General features: G+C 48.2%; 1 protein-coding gene across 8 annotated transcripts in view; it reads right to left on the bottom strand.

Annotated features, from left to right (window-relative positions):
- The window catches only part of LOC144510017 (uncharacterized), a 275355-nt gene that overhangs the window by 23949 nt on the left and 232165 nt on the right, over positions 1-19241 (bottom strand). For all 8 annotated transcript variants that reach the window (XM_078239203.1, XM_078239202.1, XM_078239206.1 and 5 more), the window contains 3 exons: positions 13917-14091; positions 9172-9269; positions 532-706 (listed from right to left, as the gene is read on the bottom strand). In XM_078239203.1, coding sequence (XP_078095329.1) covers positions 532-706; positions 9172-9269; positions 13917-14091 — 448 coding nt within the window. The remainder of the gene's footprint in view (positions 1-531; positions 707-9171; positions 9270-13916; positions 14092-19241) is intronic.

The following is a 19241-nucleotide window of genomic DNA, read 5'->3' as shown; positions in this document are numbered from 1 at the left end:
CGTGCCGTTTCTTTGGATCAAACTGGAAATCCCTCCCTAACAGCACTGTGGGTGTTCCTAATAAAGATGGACTACAGCAATTCAAGAAGGTAACTCACCACCATGAATAAAAATAAGTTGGATGATCTCACACTTGCCCATCTTGAAGTCCAGCTTTCATAGTTTGGCCTACTTTTTTAATCTGCCTGTGTCCTGTGGCACCTTTCTGCCCCTACTTATTGTGCCATGTGACTTGGTGTCGTCAGCAAACTTGGATATCATGCTCTCCATTTCTTCATCCGAGTCACTGATAAATACATTGAAATGTTCAGGCCCCTTAGGGATCACTGGGGGACACCACTAATCATTTCCTGTCAATTAGTGTAGATATCTATTATCTCTCCTGTTCGTCTAATACCTTCCAGCAATTCCCGAAGCCTGTCAAAAGGTTGCCCCAATCCCACCCAGTTCCATTTTTGCTAACAGTCTTCACTGGAACTTTATCAAGTGTTCTCTGGATGTCCACATAAGATGACAGGAATTGTTACTTACTCGGAGACAATGTCTCCAGTATTTGAAACTGGCACACCTGATACAGTCTCCACTTCACAGGCAGTTGGATCACTGCAGATTTGACCAATATACTCTTTCTGGATACTTGGGAGATCTTCATAATCCCCATTTCCTGATGGGTCATCACGATCAAACCATTGGGTTTTGCAGCTGCCTGGTTTAAAGCAAAACAAAAACTGCACTGTCAGTAACATTCCTACTATTCCAATGTTCACGTGTGACTTAGTGGATTCAAACGAGAAGGAAAAAGTCTCCTATTGGAGACCTGATTTCAAGAAAAAAAAATTAATGAAATATCAATTAATTTCAATTGGTAACTGTTGTGAGATCTTAAGAAAAAACAGCAAAGGATCCATAAATTAAATCAGATGAATTTTGTACTGACCACTGGGAAGAATCAGACACTTTTTTGAGACATTTAACATCCAGTTTGAATATTAAGCAGTTTCAGGTCAGCTATAGCAGGTGCATTGAGTAACAAGAGGGGTGGGGTGGGTATTCCCCGGGGGTGGGAATTCCCCGGGGGTGGGAATTCCCCGGGAGTGGGTATTCCCCGGTCTTGTTTGCTGGGGTGGGGGTGGGTATTCCCCGGTCTTGTTTGCTGGGGTGGGGGTGGGTATTCCCCGGTCTTGTTTGCTGGGGTGGGGTGGGTATTCCCCGGTCTTGTTCGCTGGGGTGGGGGTGGGTATTCCCCGGTCTTGTTCGCTGGGGTGGGGGTGGGTATTCTCCGGTCTTGTTCGCTGGGGTGGGGGTGGGTATTCCCCGGTCTTGTTCGCTGGGGTGGGGGTGGGTATTCCCCGGTCTTGTTCGCTGGGGTGGGGTGGGTATTCCCCGGTCTTGTTCGCTGGGGTGGGGGTGGGTATTCCCCGGTCTTGTTCGCTGGGGTGGGGTGGGTATTCCTCGGTCTTGTTGGCTGGGGTGGGGTGGGTATTCCCCGGTCTTGTTGGCTGGGGTGGGGTGGGTATTCCCCGGTCTTGTTTGCTGGGGTGGGGTGGGTATTCCCCGGTCTTGTTTGCTGGGGTGGGGTGGGTATTCCCCGGTCTTGTTCGCTGGGGTGGGGTGGGTATTCCCCGGCCTTGTTTGCTGGGGTGGGGTGGGTATTCCCCGGTCTTGTTCACTGGGGTGGGGTGGGGTGGGTATTCCCCGGTCTTGTTGGCTGCCGGTGGGAATCCCGATGGCCCGCTGAATTGTGCATCGGGGCTAAATCAGGATTTCCGCCAAGTACAATTCACTGGCCAGTCCCGCCAGCTCCAGTCAGGTTTCTGCCCACAGCAGGCAGGAACCTGATTATTATTCAAGCCCCCTTTTATTAAATGTCATTAGCAGACTTAAAGCTCGATTTAAAGCCCTTCCACGATGTATCCGCGTCCCCAGCGGGAACTGCACTGGGCAGGTTTTGGTACCAATCCAGACAAGCATGATCCTGGCATATTGGACCCTGAACGGGAAAGTGCTCTGCCCAGGTTCCTCTCTGCCGCTGCTAGGCTGCAGAGGGAGGGTGCCTCGGGGATCCGGGGGTTGGAGGTCTTGGCTTGGGGGGACCAGGGGTTCAGCTTGGGACACACCCACCAGATGAGAGTCTCATGCCTGAACTGCCCCTCCTAGTCATTGGAAACCTGAAGATCAATCTTGGTATGGTGATCTCAGGTAGTGCTTTGATTAAAATCATTATCCTCGTCAGTATATTGTGAAAGCTTTGAAGTGGCCTGGTCACTTTAATCTCCATGTTCCCTGGACACATGGCTTCCAAATCACAGTAGCACTCCATTCTGAAATCGGATTCTCCTTTCTCTAAGAATCTGCTGGTGTGGGAAAACCCCTTTGAAGTCCTCTGACTCACAGGAAAAGTTAGTACAACTAGAGGGGGTATTTCCTTCTCCACAGCTGCTCACTCAACCTCATTCTTTTAACATTGCATTTTTTTTCAAATTTTGGAGCCTTCCTAGAAAACTCAAAACCTTTGAAAACTTTTAGTCCTTTGAATTTCCTTGAAATCCATTGAAAACCTTTGATTTAATTCAATTTCACAGTCCAGTACCTTTAATGAGCCTTTGATTGACAGCTTAATGGTTTTTACACAGTGTGCTGGAGCTTTGTTTATTTATCTTTCCCTTCATGGTTGAATACATCAGACGGACTCCCATCATTGTTCCGAACCACAATGTTTATAAACACCCTTGTTCAACTTGACAGTTGAAGGCAACCTCAAAGCAGCAAATGTTTTTAATTCCTGTTTTCTAACCAGAGTGTTTATAGCCTAGGGAGGGTGGGCTATATTGGAGTCTGGTGGAATGGGGGCGAGGGGGCGGTGGGAGAATCGGGTCACCCTCATGCCTGCATTGTGGAGTGGAGTGATCCAGTCTCTTGGTGATGGAAGGGAGGGTCACTCCCTGGGGGGCTGGGGGTGTTCCTCTGGTCAGCAGGGGAACGGAAGGGCGTTGCTTTTTCTGCTGTGGGAAGGGGAGGGGGCTTGTCTCTAAACACCGAGATTGGGTCTCAGAAAAGCTGGGCTGGCCATTGTGTTTTCTGTGATGCGTAAATTTGCATCATTCAGGTGGGTGGATTCCACCTGATGGGCACTGCTAATTCCAGCAGGAAATATTCCAGTTTTCCTGCTGGCAGGGCACTGTGTGCAGTCGGGACAATTTCACCCAAGGGGCGGGATTCTTAGGCTGTTCACCCCAGTGGGATTCTTTGGTCCTGCTGCAGTGAACAGGGATTTGGCTGAGCGCCAAGTTCTCTATCCTCACTGGCAGCAGTGGCGGAGTTTGAACGGCTGGAGAATTCTGGCCAATTCTTCTTACTTCAAATTTGCCAGTTCCAGAATATAAAACATTGCACGCAGGGTAACATGTTTTCTTTGTTCCAGTCTTTCTCATTCATAGAATCTTAGAAACCCTGCAGCACAGAAAGAGGCCATTCGGCCCATCGAGTCTGCACCGACCACAATCCCACCCAGGCCCTACCCCCATACCCCTACATATTTTACCCACTAATCCCTCTAACCTACGCATCTCAGGACACTAAGTGCAATTTTAGCATGGCCAATCAACCTAACCTGCACATCTTTGGACTGTGGGAGGAAACCGGAGCACCCGGAGGAAACCCACACAGACACGAGGAGAATGTGCAAACTCCACACAGACAGTGACCCAAGCCGGGAATCGAACCCAGGTCCCTGGGGCTGTGAAGCAGCAGTGCTAACCACTGTGCTACTGTGTCTTTCAAAATCACTCTCCTATGTAACCTTTCTGAGACACAGGGATTATTTATTAACAATTGCTGTTTGAAAGATCTTTTAGATACTGTTTGTGGTGGATTTGCATATGCCGGAAGCTCACATTGATAAAAATGATTTTGACTTGGACCCGTAACCAGCAGCAGCATTGGCCTCCCAGAATGGACGAAAAGAAATTGGTTTAGGTTGGAGGGTCACAGTTTTTTTTTTTTTAACTGGTCGGTGCAACATCGTGGGCCGAAGGGCCTGTTCTGCGCTGTAATGTTCTATGTTCTAGAAGGAGGAAAAAGTTCAGACTAGTATTCCTATTTCCCCATTTACTGCTTTTTCCATCTGTTTTTCAGGCTTGAGGGGTCAACTCCTCCTCCAAATTCATATGTTTTTTGATCTGTAGCCTTAAATCAAATATTGAGCAGAAGACAATGGGGGTAATTTCCCCAAAAAGTTCTAAGTGTCGAATTCATGTAAAAACTGGGGTAAATCCCGCTGTTTTTTTTTAAAGCAGGATTTTCAAAATGAATCTCCTCACACTCTGTGCACTGCAGAGTGCCCTAGCGTGAATCACAATGGAAATCAGGGGGTGGGATCTATTCCCGCTGGAGAGGCCGGCAGCATAGTGCTGAGCAGGCCATTGTGCATGTGTCAATCTGTCAGTGCCAATCCCACATGTGCAGTAGCCCCGCACTGCCGGCCTCCTGATCACTGGCCAGCCCCGCGACCCCCACATCGCTGGCCACCCCAAGCCTGCCCGGGCCAACCTGGACCCCGCGTCTCTATTTTATCCCGCCCACCTGATTGCTGGCCTCCCTCCCTCTCACTCAGCCCAAATGCAGAGTGGCAGTGGGAAACCCCACCCCCATTAAGCCCTGCCCCACTAAACTTCTAAACTCCAGCGAAAATAATCCAAACTGACTTGATCTCTCCTCATAAATCAGTCCTGCCAGGAATCAGTCTGGTAAACCTTCTCTGCACTCCCTCTATAGCAAGAACATCCTTCCTCAGATAAGGAGACTAAAACTGTACACAATATTCCAGTTGTGGTCTCACCAAGGCCCTGTATAACTGCAGCAAGACATCCCTGGCACAATGTCTGGCACGGAGCTGCCTGCGCCGGAAATCCAGCGTTCGCGGAGGCTGTGGCATCCAGCAGGAAGCCCGCGAAACAGCCTCCGCTCGAGTCCCCAGCCCCACTGTGCTACAAAAGCAGTGCAGCGGGCTGGGAGAATCGTCCCCAATGGGACAGATTTTATTGTGCAGTAGCCCCGCACTGCCGGCCTCCTGATCACTGGCCAGCCCCACGACCCCCACATCGCTGGCCACCCCAAGCCTGCCGGGGCCAACCTGGGTGTGGCTTTTGCTACCAAATAAACCTGTTGGACTTTAACCTGGTGTTGTTAAACTTCTTACTGTGTTTACCCCAGTCCAACGCCGGCATCTCCACATCACAGATTTTATTACCAGGACCCTCATCCCCTATACTGCTACAAAGCTTAAGTGCTTAAGAACAGTTAAATCTCACGGACCAAAGCACTCCAAATAAACATGGCAGGAATTCTCTCAGGTGTTTTGATATCAAAAACAATAGCTTCAGTGGAAAATTAGGTTTCTGCTGATCTTCCACTTGTCTAGGCAGTCAATTGGAAAATGTTGGAGAACAGCAGAAGTACAGCATTAATACAGTGGGCAAATGCATAGCTGATGCAGTATAATGTGGATAAATGTGGGGTTTGGTAACAAAAACAGGAAGACAGCTTACTATCTGAATAGCTATAAACTAAGAGGGGAGTATGCAACGAGACCTGGGTGTCCTCGTACACCAGCCGCTGAAGGTAAGCGCGCAGGTGCAGCAGGCAGCAAAGAAGGCAAATGGTATTTTGGCTTTCATAGTGAAAGGATTCAAGTACAGGAGCAGAGATGTCTTGCTGCAATTATACAGGGCCTTGGTGAGGCCACACCTGGAATACTGTGTAGAGTTCCTTATCTAAGAAAGGATGTTCTTGCTATAGAGGGAGTGCAGAGAAGGTTTACCAGACTGATTCCTGGCAGGACTGACTTATGAGGAGAGATCAAGTCAGTTTGGATTATTTTTGCTGAAGTTTAGAAGAATGAGGGGGAAATCTCAGAGAAACTTATAAAATTCTAAAAAAACTCAACAGGAAAGATGCAGGAAGGATGTTCCCGATGGTGGGGGTGTAATGTAAGCATATGGGGTAAATCTTTTAGGACTGAGATGAGGAGAAATTTATTCACCCAGAGAGTGGTCAGCTTGTAGAATTTGCTACCACAGTAAGTAGTTGAGGCCAAAACATTGTATGTTCTCAAGAAGGAGTTACATATAGCTCTTGGGGCGAAGGGGAATCAAAGGATATGGGGGGGAGGTGGGATCAAGTTATTGAGTTAGATGATCATAATGAATGGTGGCGCAGGCTGGAAGGACCGAATGGCCTACTCCTGCTCCTATTTTCTGTTATGTTTCTATCACCATGCTGTTGATCCGTGGGCCCTCCAGTGTCACCGAGTCAGAGTAATACATTCAGACTCAAAACGTTGGCTCTACTCTCTTTCCACCACAGATGCTATCAGACCTGCTGAGATTTTCCAGCACTTTCTGTTTTTGTTTCAGATTCCAGCATCGGCTCGGCAGTATTTTGCGTTTATCAAATCAGTACAATGATTGGGCTTGGGGAGTACAAGGGCCTCCTTTCCCTAGTGTCACACACCAGTATCTCTCTGGACAGCACAGTGCTGCAGGACTCATGCAGCCTCCATAACCAAAGTCCAGTTTGACTGGGGGCTGGTGACCTGAGGAATACGAGTGGGCAAAATGGAAGGAGGGCTGTGCAGGTGGAGGGGGAAGAGGGAGGGTGAGGGCTCATGGTGGCAGCCAGAGGGGCAAGGGGGTGGACGGAGAAGATGAACAATGGAAGACAGAGGGAAGGGAAGCTGGACCCTGATGAGACTGTATGAAAAGCTCACAAATAAGGGGGTCAAAGGGATAGCACGTCGTTTACTGGAAGGGGATGCACAAAGACTCCAGGTGCAGAGAAGAGGTCCAAAATAGGCAGATGATCGTAGGTGATAAGCTCCGTGGGAGGAGTGATTAAATCGAGGAACCGATTTCTTCTTGAGGCTGCTGGCCTTTTCCCTCTGGATTGGTGCCATCCTGCACAGTCTGGTGAAGACAGCGCGGCTGGAGAGAGTGATGAAAGTGTGAGGGACTGGTATTTAAACTTGGTGCCGGGACCTTCAAACCTGTTCACAGAGAGTGGGTGGCCAAATCAGCTGATGTCCGCCAGGAGGTTCAGAGTGGAACTTGGCTGTGCATAATTAATGAGGTTCCAAGTGCAGAGTCTGGTGTGCGATCCCACCATTCTGGTCAGTAGGACAGGCCTCACAGGAGGCACCTGCCACCGCACTTACTATCAAAATGGGAGAAGTCTGCCCTTAATCGCCACATTATACTGGTGACTACACTTCAGAGGTCACTTCATTTGTTATTAAATATTTGGACATCCTGAGGTCAAAAAAATGTGCTATAAACTTTCTTCAATTCTTCAGCTTCGTCCTTCAAACATATCAAATTGATCCTGTGGGAAAAAAAGGTGCTGTCTTTCCAATTTTATTGGAGCAAAAGTACATTAGTATCCAGAATGAAACTAAAGGTCTAATACAGATAGGAAATATACAGTAAATGGCAGAACCCTTAGGAATATTGATAGGCAAAGGGATCTGGGTGTACAGGTACACAGGTCACTGAAGGTGGCAATACTGGTGGAGAAGGTAGTCAAGAAGGCACACAGCATGCTTGCCTTCATTGGCCGGGGTATTGAGTTTAAAAATTGGCAAGTCATGTTGCAGCTTTATAGAACCTTAGTTAGGCCGCACTTGGAATATAGTGTTCAATTCTGGTCGCCACACTACCAGAAGGATGTGGAGGCTTTGGAGAGGGCACAGAAAAGATTTACCAGGATATTGCCTGGTATGAAGGGCAATAGCTATGAGGAGAGGTTGGAGAAACTTGGTTTGTTCTCACTGGAGCGACGGAGGTTGAGGGACGACCTGATAGAAGTCTACAAGATTATGAGAGGCATGGACAGAGTGGATAGTCAGAAGCTTTTTCCCAGGCTGGAAGAGTCAATTACTAGGGGGCATAGGTTTAAGGTGCGAGGGGCAAGGTTTAAAGGAGATGTACGAGGCAGATTTTTTACACAGAGAGTAGTGGGTGCCTGGAACTCGTTGCCGGGGGAGGTAGTGGAAGCGGATACGGTAGTGACTTTTAAGGGGCATCTTGACAAGTACATGAATAGGATGGGAATAGAGGGATATGGTCCCGGAAGGGTAGGGGGTTTTAGTTAAATCGGACAGCATGGTCGGTGCAGGCTTGGAGGGCTGAAGGGCCTGTTCCTGTGCTGTAATTTTCTTTGTTCTTAACTTAAACATCCTCAAAGAAAGAACTTGCAAATGGATCCGTAAAGATAACTGTAACGAGCAAATGTACCACAACACGGGTTGTCTCTTTCATTCCCACCTTTACCAGCTGATTCTATCAAGCAAGCACACTTGCTCAAAACAGCGAAACATTATCTCGAGAGGAATTGAAATGGAAGTAATGGAGACTCGATCGCATGCTGTTTACTGCCATTAATGTGTCACTGGCTTGTGTACTCATGGAGGTCAATAAGAGCAGGCACCATGGAGCTGGAAGACTCCCTGGATCCTCAAGCATGCAGGAACTTGGTGGAGCAAAGTGTAACAGGTTGTTAAAAGCAAATTACCGTGGATGCTGGAATCTTAAACCAAAAGAGAAAATGTTGGAAAATCTCAGCAGGTCTGGCAGCATCTGTAAGGAGAGAAAAGAGCTGAAGTTTCGAGTCCAGATGACCCTTTGTCAAAGCTGACAGGCTGTTGGTGCCTTCACCTATCCGTTTCATACAGCTTTCACAGTACGCTGTTCAGGACATTTCCAAACACAAATTTCTGCTGCTTATTTCTTACGTAAACATATAAGTTAAGTTTATTTATTAGCGTCACAGGTAGGCTTAGATTAACACTGCAATGAAGTTGCTGTGAAAATCCCCTAGTCGCCACATTCCGGCACCTGTTTGGGTACACTGAGGGAGAATTTAGCATGGCTAATACACTTAACCAGCATGTCATTTGGACTGTGGGGGGAAACTCACGCAGACACGGGGAGATGTGCAGACGTCGCACAGACAGTGATTCAAGCTGGGAATCGAACCCGGGTTCCTGGCACTGTGAGACTGCAGTGCTAACCACTGTGCCACCCTATATAATGAAGCTGCTGTTTTGCAATGTAGATACAGTGTTTGCAAAGCACAAGATAGTACACAGAACAAAACTGACAAATATCCGTTACTTACAGAAGGATTCAGGGCAGGTAAATCGAACTCTGTAATCCTCACAGCTCCCATTTCTCTGCTCTGCATTGATACAAGTGAATCCAGTTGAAATGCTGCACCTGTTTAATGGAGAACGGAATGGTGAGTAAAGAAAGTTCCTGTAACTATTCTTATTACTTTCATCAGACCAAACTTTATGGGGGCCTCCAGAAGTCAGGAACGGAGGTGGCAAGTAGGGGTACTGGGGGGAGGGTGGCGGAGCCCAAATCTACCAGAAACTGATGTTAAATCCTCGATGCTGAAGACACAGCTACCCGGACATGACAACCTCAGGAGACTGACTCTCTCTCCAGGCATCTTTCCCCTTGTTGCTGACGATCTCGCTGCTCGCAGCACTGGTTGCTGTGCCCTGCCAGTGGCCGTCAAAGTCACTGTGGCCTTTACATTCTGTGTGTCTGACACAGCTGCAGACTGTAATGGCTGCACACCACTGCCTATCGTTACTGACCAATATCTGCTTTGCTAAAACTGGACAACACATTTATTTAATGATAGGTGTGGGTCGAGGACATTGAGTTTCTCCTCTTACAGGACTCGACAAAAAAGATGAAGAAACAAATAAGAGGGACAAAGAGGGAAAAAAGAGGCATTGGATAGGTTATCTGTACTTAAAGTTAATAAGGCACTGAGACCAGATGAGATGCTACTCTGGATACTGAGGGAAGTGAGAGTGGAAATTGCCATAATCTTTCATTGTACGGGGGGAATTTTACCATTTTGAGTCTAAGTGCCGAATCCGGGCGACAAATAGATCCGCGCCTGGAATCCTCTTTCCAGCGCGCCCATACGCGTTTTGCCGGCTCCGGCCCGATCTGCGCTGTGGGCGGGGCTTAGTGCTGGCGGACCGATCGGAGCTCTGAACTGCACATACGCAGTTCGAAAAAAATCTGACAGCACACCCAGGCGCGAAAGAAAAAGCAGAAAGCGGAGAGAGCGGCTCTCTGACGGTCATCCTCTGGTCGGGGGAGGGAGGGGTGTGACCGTTCATCCCCTGGGGGGGGGGGGGCGGGGGGGACGAGAGGGGGTGTGACCGATCATCCCCTGGGGCGGGGGGGGGGGGGGGGACGAGAGGGGGTGTGACCGATCATCCCCTGGGGCGGGGGGGGGGGGGGGACGAGAGGGGGTGTGACCGATCATCCCCTGGGGCGGGAGGGGGGGGGGTGGGGGGAGGAGAGGGGGTGTGACGTATCATCCCCTGGGGCGGGAGGGGGGGGGGGTGGGGAGAGGAGAGGGGGTGTGACGTATCATCCCCTGGGGCGGGAGGGGGGGGGGGTGAGGAGAGGGGGTGTGACGTATCATCCCCTGGGGCGGGAGGGGAGGGGGGGGGTGGTGGGGGGGGGAGGAGAGGGGGTGTGACGTCTCATCCTCTGGTCGGGGGGTTCAGCCGCACTCAGACAGGGTTCTGCTGCCCGAGTGCGGCCGATTCCTCCTTGCACCATCCACTACCAGCCACAGCCATCTCTCCCGCTCTCTCGCACCTGCACGGAAGAGTAATCTGTGGATGGTAGTGTACCAGTGATGGTGCCAGGAGGGATCGGCTGCAGACTGGCAGCGGAACCCCCCCGACCAGAGGATGATATGTCACACCCCCTCTCCTCACCCTCCCCCCCCCCCCACCCCCGGCCCAGGGGATGATTGGTCACACCCCCGCCCCTCCCACCCCCCCCCCAGGGGATGATCGGTCCCTTCTCCCATCAATCCAATCTGCAGGGTGGCAGCGGCCCGCCCCGCCCCCCCCCGCCAGCCGATCGCCCTACCCCCTGGCACTGCCAAGTTGTCAATGCCCAGGGGGCACCCACCACCCCGCACCGCCACTGGACTGTCTGGGGGGCCCCCCTTGCCCCCTCCCTTCATTCCAGCGGGGCCAGGCCACTAACTCCCCGAAAGTGAGGAGCTACCCAAAACCCGCTTTCTTGAATGTTTGTACAGCCCTCTCAGTGAGTCCATTCCATGAGAGATGGTGAAAGTGTGGTACACATATATGTTTACAAGTACCTCCAATAGCTAATTGGCTATAATTGAACATTGTGATCAGCTTCTGGTAGTATCATAGAAATCATAGAATCCCTACAGTACAGAAAGAGGCCATTCGGCCCATCGAGTCTGCACCGACCACAATCCCACCCAGGCCCTACCCCCATATCCCTACATATTTTACCCACTAATCCCTCTAACCTACACATCTCAGGACACTAAGGGGCATTTTTTTTAGCATGGCCAATCAACCTAACCCGTACATCTTTGGACTATGGGAGGAAACCGGAGCACCCGGAGGAAACCCACGCAAACACGAGGAGAATGTGCAAACTCCACACAGACAGTGACCCAAGCTGGGAATCGAACCCAGGTCTCTGGAGCTGTGAAGCAGCAGTGCTAACCACTGTGCTACCGTGCCGCCCTCCACTGTGCTACCGTGCCGCCCAACCATTAGCAACGTGTGCCCTGAAAACAGCTGAAGAGGGAGACAAAAAAACCACGAGGAAGATTCATACTGGAGACCAAGCCCAGCCAGTTAGTTTCAGTTAAAAGTTTAAAGTTAGAGTTAAAAAATAGTTACAGTTAAATGAGTTAAACTAAGTGTTGCAACTAACATGAGTTTACATTGTATATTGGTATCTAAAGTGTCTTTTGGTTTGTCAGATAAGGGGAAAATATCTGGGGAAAGGTAAAGTCACCTTGGGTTAGGGGTAATTTATTATCTTGGATAGAAGACTGGCTTTCCAACAGGGGGCAGATAAATGGGCCTTTTTCTGGTTGGCAAGATGTAACTAGTGGGGTGCCACAGGGGCTGGTCCTGGGCCCCAACTGTTTACAATCTATATGAATTACTTGGATACAGGGATAGAAGGTACTACAACCAAATTTACAGATGACACTAAAATAGGTGGGATAGTCAGTTGCGATAAAGAAATAAGCAATTTACATATGGATAGGTTAGATGAGTGGACCAAAATCTGGCAGATGGAGTTTAAGATGGATAAGTGTGAAAAGGGACTTTTCTAAGTCCCTTTTCTAAATGGGGAGGAACTTTCGAGTGTTTCGGTGCAGAGGGATCTGGGTGTCCTCATGCATGAATCACAGAAAATTATTCTGCAGGCACAGCAGGTAATAAGGAAGACAAATGGAATTTTGGCATATTTTGCTCAAGGAAAAAGAGTATAAAAGTAGGGAATTTTTGCTGCAACTATACAAGGTGAAACCACACCTGAAGTATTGTGCACAGTTTGGTCCTGTTACTTGAGGAAGGATATAATTGCGTTCGAGGCATGGGATTGATTCTCGAGATAAGGGGTGTGTCTTACGAAGAGAGATTGAGGAGCTTAGGCCGATACTCTCTCGAATTTAAAAGAATGAAGGGAGATCGAAGTATACAAGATGCTAAAGGGAATTGACAAGGTAGATGTAGAGAAGATGTTTCTTCTTGTGGGGCAATCTAGAACGAGAGATCGTAGCTTTAGAATAAGTGGCCACAGATTTAAAAGAGAGACGAGGAGAAATTTCTGTCAAAGTGCTGTGAATCTGTGGAATTCACTATCCCAGAGTACGGTGGATGCTGGGACATTGAGTAAATTTAAGGAGGAGATAGACAGATTTTTAATTAGTGATGGGTTGAAGGGTTATGGAGAATGGGCAGAAAGTGGAGTTGAGGCCAAGACAAGATCAGCCATGATCATATTGAATGGAGGAGCTGGATCAAGAGGTTGAATTGCTTACTCCTGTTCCTTGTTCTGATGTTCTTATGTACAGTGTACAAAAACTGTGCTACTGACAACTTTGACTTCCGTCTCAGATTGGCCCCAGGGTTCGCACACTTTGGCCCAGTTGGTTGATCAAGCACATGACTTTCCCTGAAACCTCGCTCCCAAATGGGGCTTATTATTACAATGACCTTCCTTCTCCTCTAACATTATCCCCATTAATATTTGGTAATTCAATCGCTGTGATGTCCCTGCAGATTTCTCCCCCATTTCTTGTTCTCACTATCTGAGGACCTACAGAATACCCACAGTAGCGTGATCATGCCCTTTTTGCTTCCCAGCCCTAACCTAATGGATTCTGCCCTTGCCTGCTCCTCTTCCCAACACTACAATAAGTTAGTGTCCATTTTTTTCAGGCCTACATTTTCTGAACAGTCTGTACTCCTTGAATATTAAGCAGTCAGTCCTTGCCATTTATAAACCATTTTTCAATTATTGCCACAACTTTGTATTCCCATCTGGCTGATTGTAGCTAACCAATCGTATTCACCACACTTCCTGTGTTTACAAATTCTAACTTTGTCTTTGTGTTCCTTGTAGTATTACTTGGTCTGTTCCTGTTTAATATGGGACTACTTCATTCCCTCGTATTATCCAAAACTCCTTTCCCACTTTATTCCTCTTTTGACTTCTTAATGCTGGTTAAACCTGCCCAATGACCTCCCTTTGAGGATACCAATCCCATGCAACCCATTCCCTTCTGAACAGTTGCATCTTGTCCTGCCCTAGAACTCCCAAGTCTCCGGAATCTGAAGCCCTCCCTCCTGCGAACACATCTTAAACCACACATATATCATCCCTATGTTCCTTCTAATGGTGTTGCATGGAATAATTCAGGGACCTTTGAGGTCCTAATTTTTAACTGCCTCCCTAGCTCCAGAAAATCTGATCATAGGGCCTGTCTCTCTCTATGTTGTTAGTTTCAGATAAATTAACAGAAATGATTACTGTTGAATATTGTCTCCTGAACTTGAGACTGGAATTCCTGATATTGTCTCCACTTCACAGTCAGTTGGATCACTGCAGATCAGATCAGGATAGTCTTTTCGGAGACTTAGGAGAACTTCAAAGTCCCCTGTTCCTGATGGGTCATCACGGTCAAACCACTGGGTTAAACAACTGCCTGATTAAAAGGAACAAACAAAAAGCACACTGTGAAAAACACTTCTAAATTTGAAAAGGTATATCATGGCTGAGTTGATGCAGAATAATGGCATGGCTTACTTTGTGATTGCTGAGAGATTAATTATTCAGTCGTTAAGTGCAGAAGCTCTTCAGTTCTGTCACATGCATGCCAGCTATTTGAAAAGGCTTTTTAATTTGTCCCTTGCTGTGACCCTACAGCCCAACACAATTTTCCATTTCAATTATATATCAAATTCGCTTTGGAAGGTTACTATTAAACCTTTTCTCAGCACCCTTCACGGCAAGGCGTTTCCGATCTTTATCTTGTTTTGTGTAAAGAAAATCTCCTCATTTTCCCCACTGGTTCTTCTGCTGTTTACCTTAAAACCAAGTCCGATTATCAGTGGAAATAGGTTCCTTATGATCTCCCTTAATTTTCTCTGCTGGAAAGAGAATCTTCTTCTTTAAAAGCACTATATAAATTCAAATTGTTTTTGGAAAATGCAATGGTTTTTATGGGCCCCCAGATAGTCAGCGGGAAATTAAGGAGCAAATATAGAATCAAAGAATCACTACAAGCCATTCGGTTCATCGAACCTGCACTGCCAACTATTCCACCCAAGCCCTATCCCTGTAAACCCACATATTTACCCTGCCAGTCCCCCTGAATTAAAGGGTCAATTTAGCATGGCCAATCAAACTAACCTGCACATTTGTGGAGAGTGTGTGGAAAACGGAGCACCCGGAGGAAACCCACGTAGACACAAGGAGAATGTGCAAACTCCACACAGACACCCGAGGCTGGAATTGAACCTGGGTCCCTGTGACAACATTCCATCCACAAATGTGCATAATTTGCCGAGGTGTGTAAAAATAGCAATAGGGTAAATATAGTAGGTGATTTCAACTCCCATTGCTCTATAGTGAGGAGTGTGAACAGACGCTGAGGGAGGTGGGGGGGTGGGTGGCGGTCTCGCTCCCACACTCTAAAGGCGCTCTCATGGCACTGCCATCATTTTGTGGAAATGCCTCATTGGGGAATCCAACACTGAGAATCTGCCCGAGGTTCACTCACCGATGGCGATTTTCCCATTTCCATTAATGGCAGGGGTGAGTCGGTAACATTGTGAGAGATCCACCAAATCAGGTTTGCGCCTAATTTCTCGCTTCTCACGATCTACCGTCACTGCATATCTGGCGCATTCAGCCTCCCGCCCATTTCTGGCAAGATTCTGAATAAATTATTTAAATGTATGGTACACCTAATTTAAATGAAATTAGCGAGCTCAGCACACAATCTTCCAGGCTTTGTGGCCTTGCCAGGTGAAGTTCCAAGAACGGGGACCAGTCATGACGGCCTCGTCGAAAGGACCAGAGGCCATTTAGGAACCCTGTGAGATCAAGGACAAGGATGAGTATCCCTTGGGCATTGCCAGCCTGGCAGTGCCAGCCTGGGTCTACCCACTGGACAGTGCCAAGGGGTGGTGACAGAGAGGGTAGGGCCAGATGGTTCCAAAGGGGCATGGGCAGGTCCGGGCAGGGCCTGAAAGGGGGGGGGGGGGCTATGCTAGAGCAGCGCCTATGGGGTCAGGCCGAGTGGGTGGCGAGAGCCAGCTGCCACTCAGCACATGGTCGGTCAGAAGGCGGGGGCGGTGGGAGGGGGAGGGGGGGATCAGTCTGGGTGTGTGGGGGCGGGGTCAATATTTCTGAGCAGGGAGCGCTCCGATCAGCCATAGGCCCCCGAGATATCTGGGGGTGTGGGGTGCTTTATTGAGGCCCGGCTGCCGCAGCAGGCAGTTGACAGATCTCTCTCTCAGACCTGTCAGCTTTCTGCTGGTTGCCATTGCCATTGTGCAGCCACATAGTTTTGCATGTGCACAGTGGCCCTCTGTGCTGCTGCAGCAGCCATCCTAGGAGTTAAGCCCTGCCCACTCCCTCTCGCGGCTAGAAAGGGTCTGGTCCATTTTTCCCTACTCTGAGTGCATGAGAGGTGCAATTCGGACTCTCCCGAAAAACGGATCTGAAACTCTCTCTTTTCCATGCTAGCTCGGCACTTAGAATTTTTCTGATAAAATCGCTCCCTCTGTCTCCAAATGAAATGCAGTTGTCCAAACTCCAAAACTCACAGAAAGATTGGGGGCAGGTAAAGCGGATTTTGTAATCTTCACAGCTCGCATCATCTTGATCCGCGTTCACACAGGCAAACCCAGTGGAAATGTTGCACCTGTTTCACACAGAAAATGGGAGAGGGTGAAATTGTAAAATCATTCACTTTGCGTGGAATAACATAAGAGCAGCAATTGTGTGTTTTTTACTGGGCAATGTTCTCTCCGGTCTCTGATGCAGCAATTCCGGATGTTGTCTCCACCTCACAGGCAGTCGGGTTGCTGCAGATCTGATCCGGATATTCTTTCCGAAGATTCACCAGATCTTCATAATCCCCGTTCCCAGATGGATCATCGCGGTCAAACCATTGGGTCTTACAATTACCTGTGAAAGGAACAAATAAAAAGCACCCTCTGAACAATACTTTTCCAGATGGAAGTGAAGAGGATGTAGCAGAGAACGAGTAAGGAGATGGCCTGCTTGAAGCAATATTAAATTTGAAAAGAAAGTTACTGAGTGATTAATTAAAAAGGAAGGACTAATCAAAAGTTCCAGTGATTTCCGAAAAAAGTAATGCAGAAAAACTTCACTTTGTTAGTATTGAGGTATGCACAGACCAAGAAGGTTTGTGACACAGTCTTATATTGTCTTTTCTACTTAGAATTCCTACAGTGCAGAAGGAGGCCATTTGGCCCATCGAGCCTGCACTGACAACAATCCAACCCAGTAACCCCATATATTTATCCTGCTGTTACTCCTGACATTTAGAGGCAATTTATCATGGCCATTCAACTTAATCCACACATCTTTGGACTGTGGGGGGAATCCGGAGCACCCGGAGGAAACCCACGCAGACACAGCGAGAATGTGCAAACTCTGCGCAGACAGTGACCCGAAGCCAGAATTGAACCTAGGTCCCTGGCGCTGTGAGGGAGCAGTGCTAACCACTGTGCCATTGTGCTGTCCTTAACATAAGTTGTACGAACAAGTTGAAGTTAAATTAGATCCACTTGAATCAATGCTAAAACTGATTAAATTATTTTCAATTATTGTACACTAAAGTAGGAGGGAAGAGAGACAAAAACGGGGTCAGAGCTGAATAAAAATGTTCTAACCCAATTCATTGGAAGAAAACACTTCATTCATTGATAAATACCTTTTTACAAATAATTACTAGGGGGAGGGTGTTTGAATGTCAGAGGGGATTCTACGACTGTCTATCGTCTATATGGACTTTAGTAAAGCGTTTGACAAAGTCCCTCATGGTAGGCTGGTGAAAAAGGTTGGATCTCATGGGACAAAGAGGGAGGTGGCGAGATGGGTGGAGAACTGGCTTGGTCACAGAAGACAGAGGGTGGTAGTGGAAGGGTCTTTTTCCGGCTGGATGCCTGTGACTAGTGGTGTTCCGCAGGGCTCTGTATTGAGACCTCTGCTGTTTGTGATTTATATAAACGATCTGGAAGAAGGTGTAACTGGGGTGATCAGTAAGTTTGCGGACGACACGAAAATGGCTGGACTTGCAGATAGTGAGGAACATTGTCAGAGGCTACAGAAGGATAGGCTGGAAATTTGGGCAAAGAAATGGCAGATGGAGTTCAATCCAGATAAATGCGAAGTGATGCATTTTGGTAGAAATAATGTAGGGAGGAGCTATACGACAAATGGCAGAACCATAAAGGGTGTAGATACGCAGAGGGACCTGGGTGTGCAAGTCCACAGATCTTTGAAGGTGACATCACAGGTGGAGAAGGTAGTGAAGAAGGCATATGGCCTTTATAGGATGGGGGCATAGAGTATAAAAGTTGGGGTCTGATGTTGCAGTTGTATAGAACGCTGGTTCGGCCGCATTTGGAATACTGCGCCCAGTTCTGGTCGCCACACTACCAGAAGGACGTGGAGGCTTTAGAGAGAGTGCAGAGGAGGTTTACCAGGATGTTGCCTGGTATGGAAGGGCTTAGTTATGAGGAGAGATTGTGTAAACTGGGGGTTGTTCTCCCTGGAAAGATGGAGGATGAGGGGTGACCTAATAGAGGTGTATAAAATTATGAAAGGCATAGATAGGGTGAACGGTGGGAAGCTTTTTCCCAGGCGTTTAAGACTTATCTAGATAGCCACATGAACGGAGTGGGAATGGAGGGATACAAAAGAATGGTCTAGTTTGGACCAGGGAGCGGCGCGGGCTTGGGGGGCCGAAGGGCCTGTTCCTGTGCTGTATTGTTCTTTGTTCTTTGATCCATCAAAACTTCATAAAAGACTCCGTGTTCCTGGAAAAACCGTATGAACGGCAGAAACTCCAGTTTAGAATCCCTACAAAACAGAAAGAGGCCATTCGGCCCATCGAGTCTGCATTGACAATGATCCCATCTAGGCCCCATCCCCTCAATTTACCCCGCTAACCCCTCTAACCTACGCATCCTGGGACACTAAGGGTCAATTTAGCATGGCCAATGCAGCTAACCTGCACATCTTTGGACTGTGGGAGGAAACCAGAGCACCCAGAGGAAACCCATGCAGACACGGGGAGAACATGCAGACTCCACACAGACAGTCACCCAAGCAAGGAATCGAACCCGGGTCCGTGGCGCAGTGAGGCAGCAGTGCTAACCACTGTGCCACCGTGCTGCCCCCGATCCCTGGCGCTGTGAGACAGCAGTGCTAACCACTGTGTCACCCAAATGCATCTCCATAGTTTCAAATGTAACCTCATATTTACTATACAATTTTTAAAAATTGTCATTGCCAGCACAGCACTGACATCTACTGGACAGGCTGGAAAATTGCCTGGATGAGTGCACATCAAACAACTTGGGTAAAGAATAGTAACGTCACTTGTTAAAGCGGTACTCAAACTCCCTATGAGTAATCACATGGGAAGGGGTTAATTCTCTGGAGTCACTAGCCCCCACTGGGATTCCCAATAGCCTCTTGAATCAAGTTTCTAGATGGTTGTTAAGCCCGTTGTGAGTCTCCCAGTCCGCTGTGCTGGGCCAGATCAGGTTCTTATCCAGGGAGGGCTCAAACCTGATTACAACCGCTTTAAAT

The sequence above is a fragment of the Mustelus asterias genome, chromosome 22 (genome assembly GCF_964213995.1).
Source record: "Mustelus asterias chromosome 22, sMusAst1.hap1.1, whole genome shotgun sequence".
Classification (NCBI taxonomy): domain Eukaryota; kingdom Metazoa; phylum Chordata; class Chondrichthyes; order Carcharhiniformes; family Triakidae; genus Mustelus; species Mustelus asterias.
This window is presented reverse-complemented; position numbering and strand designations above follow the sequence as displayed.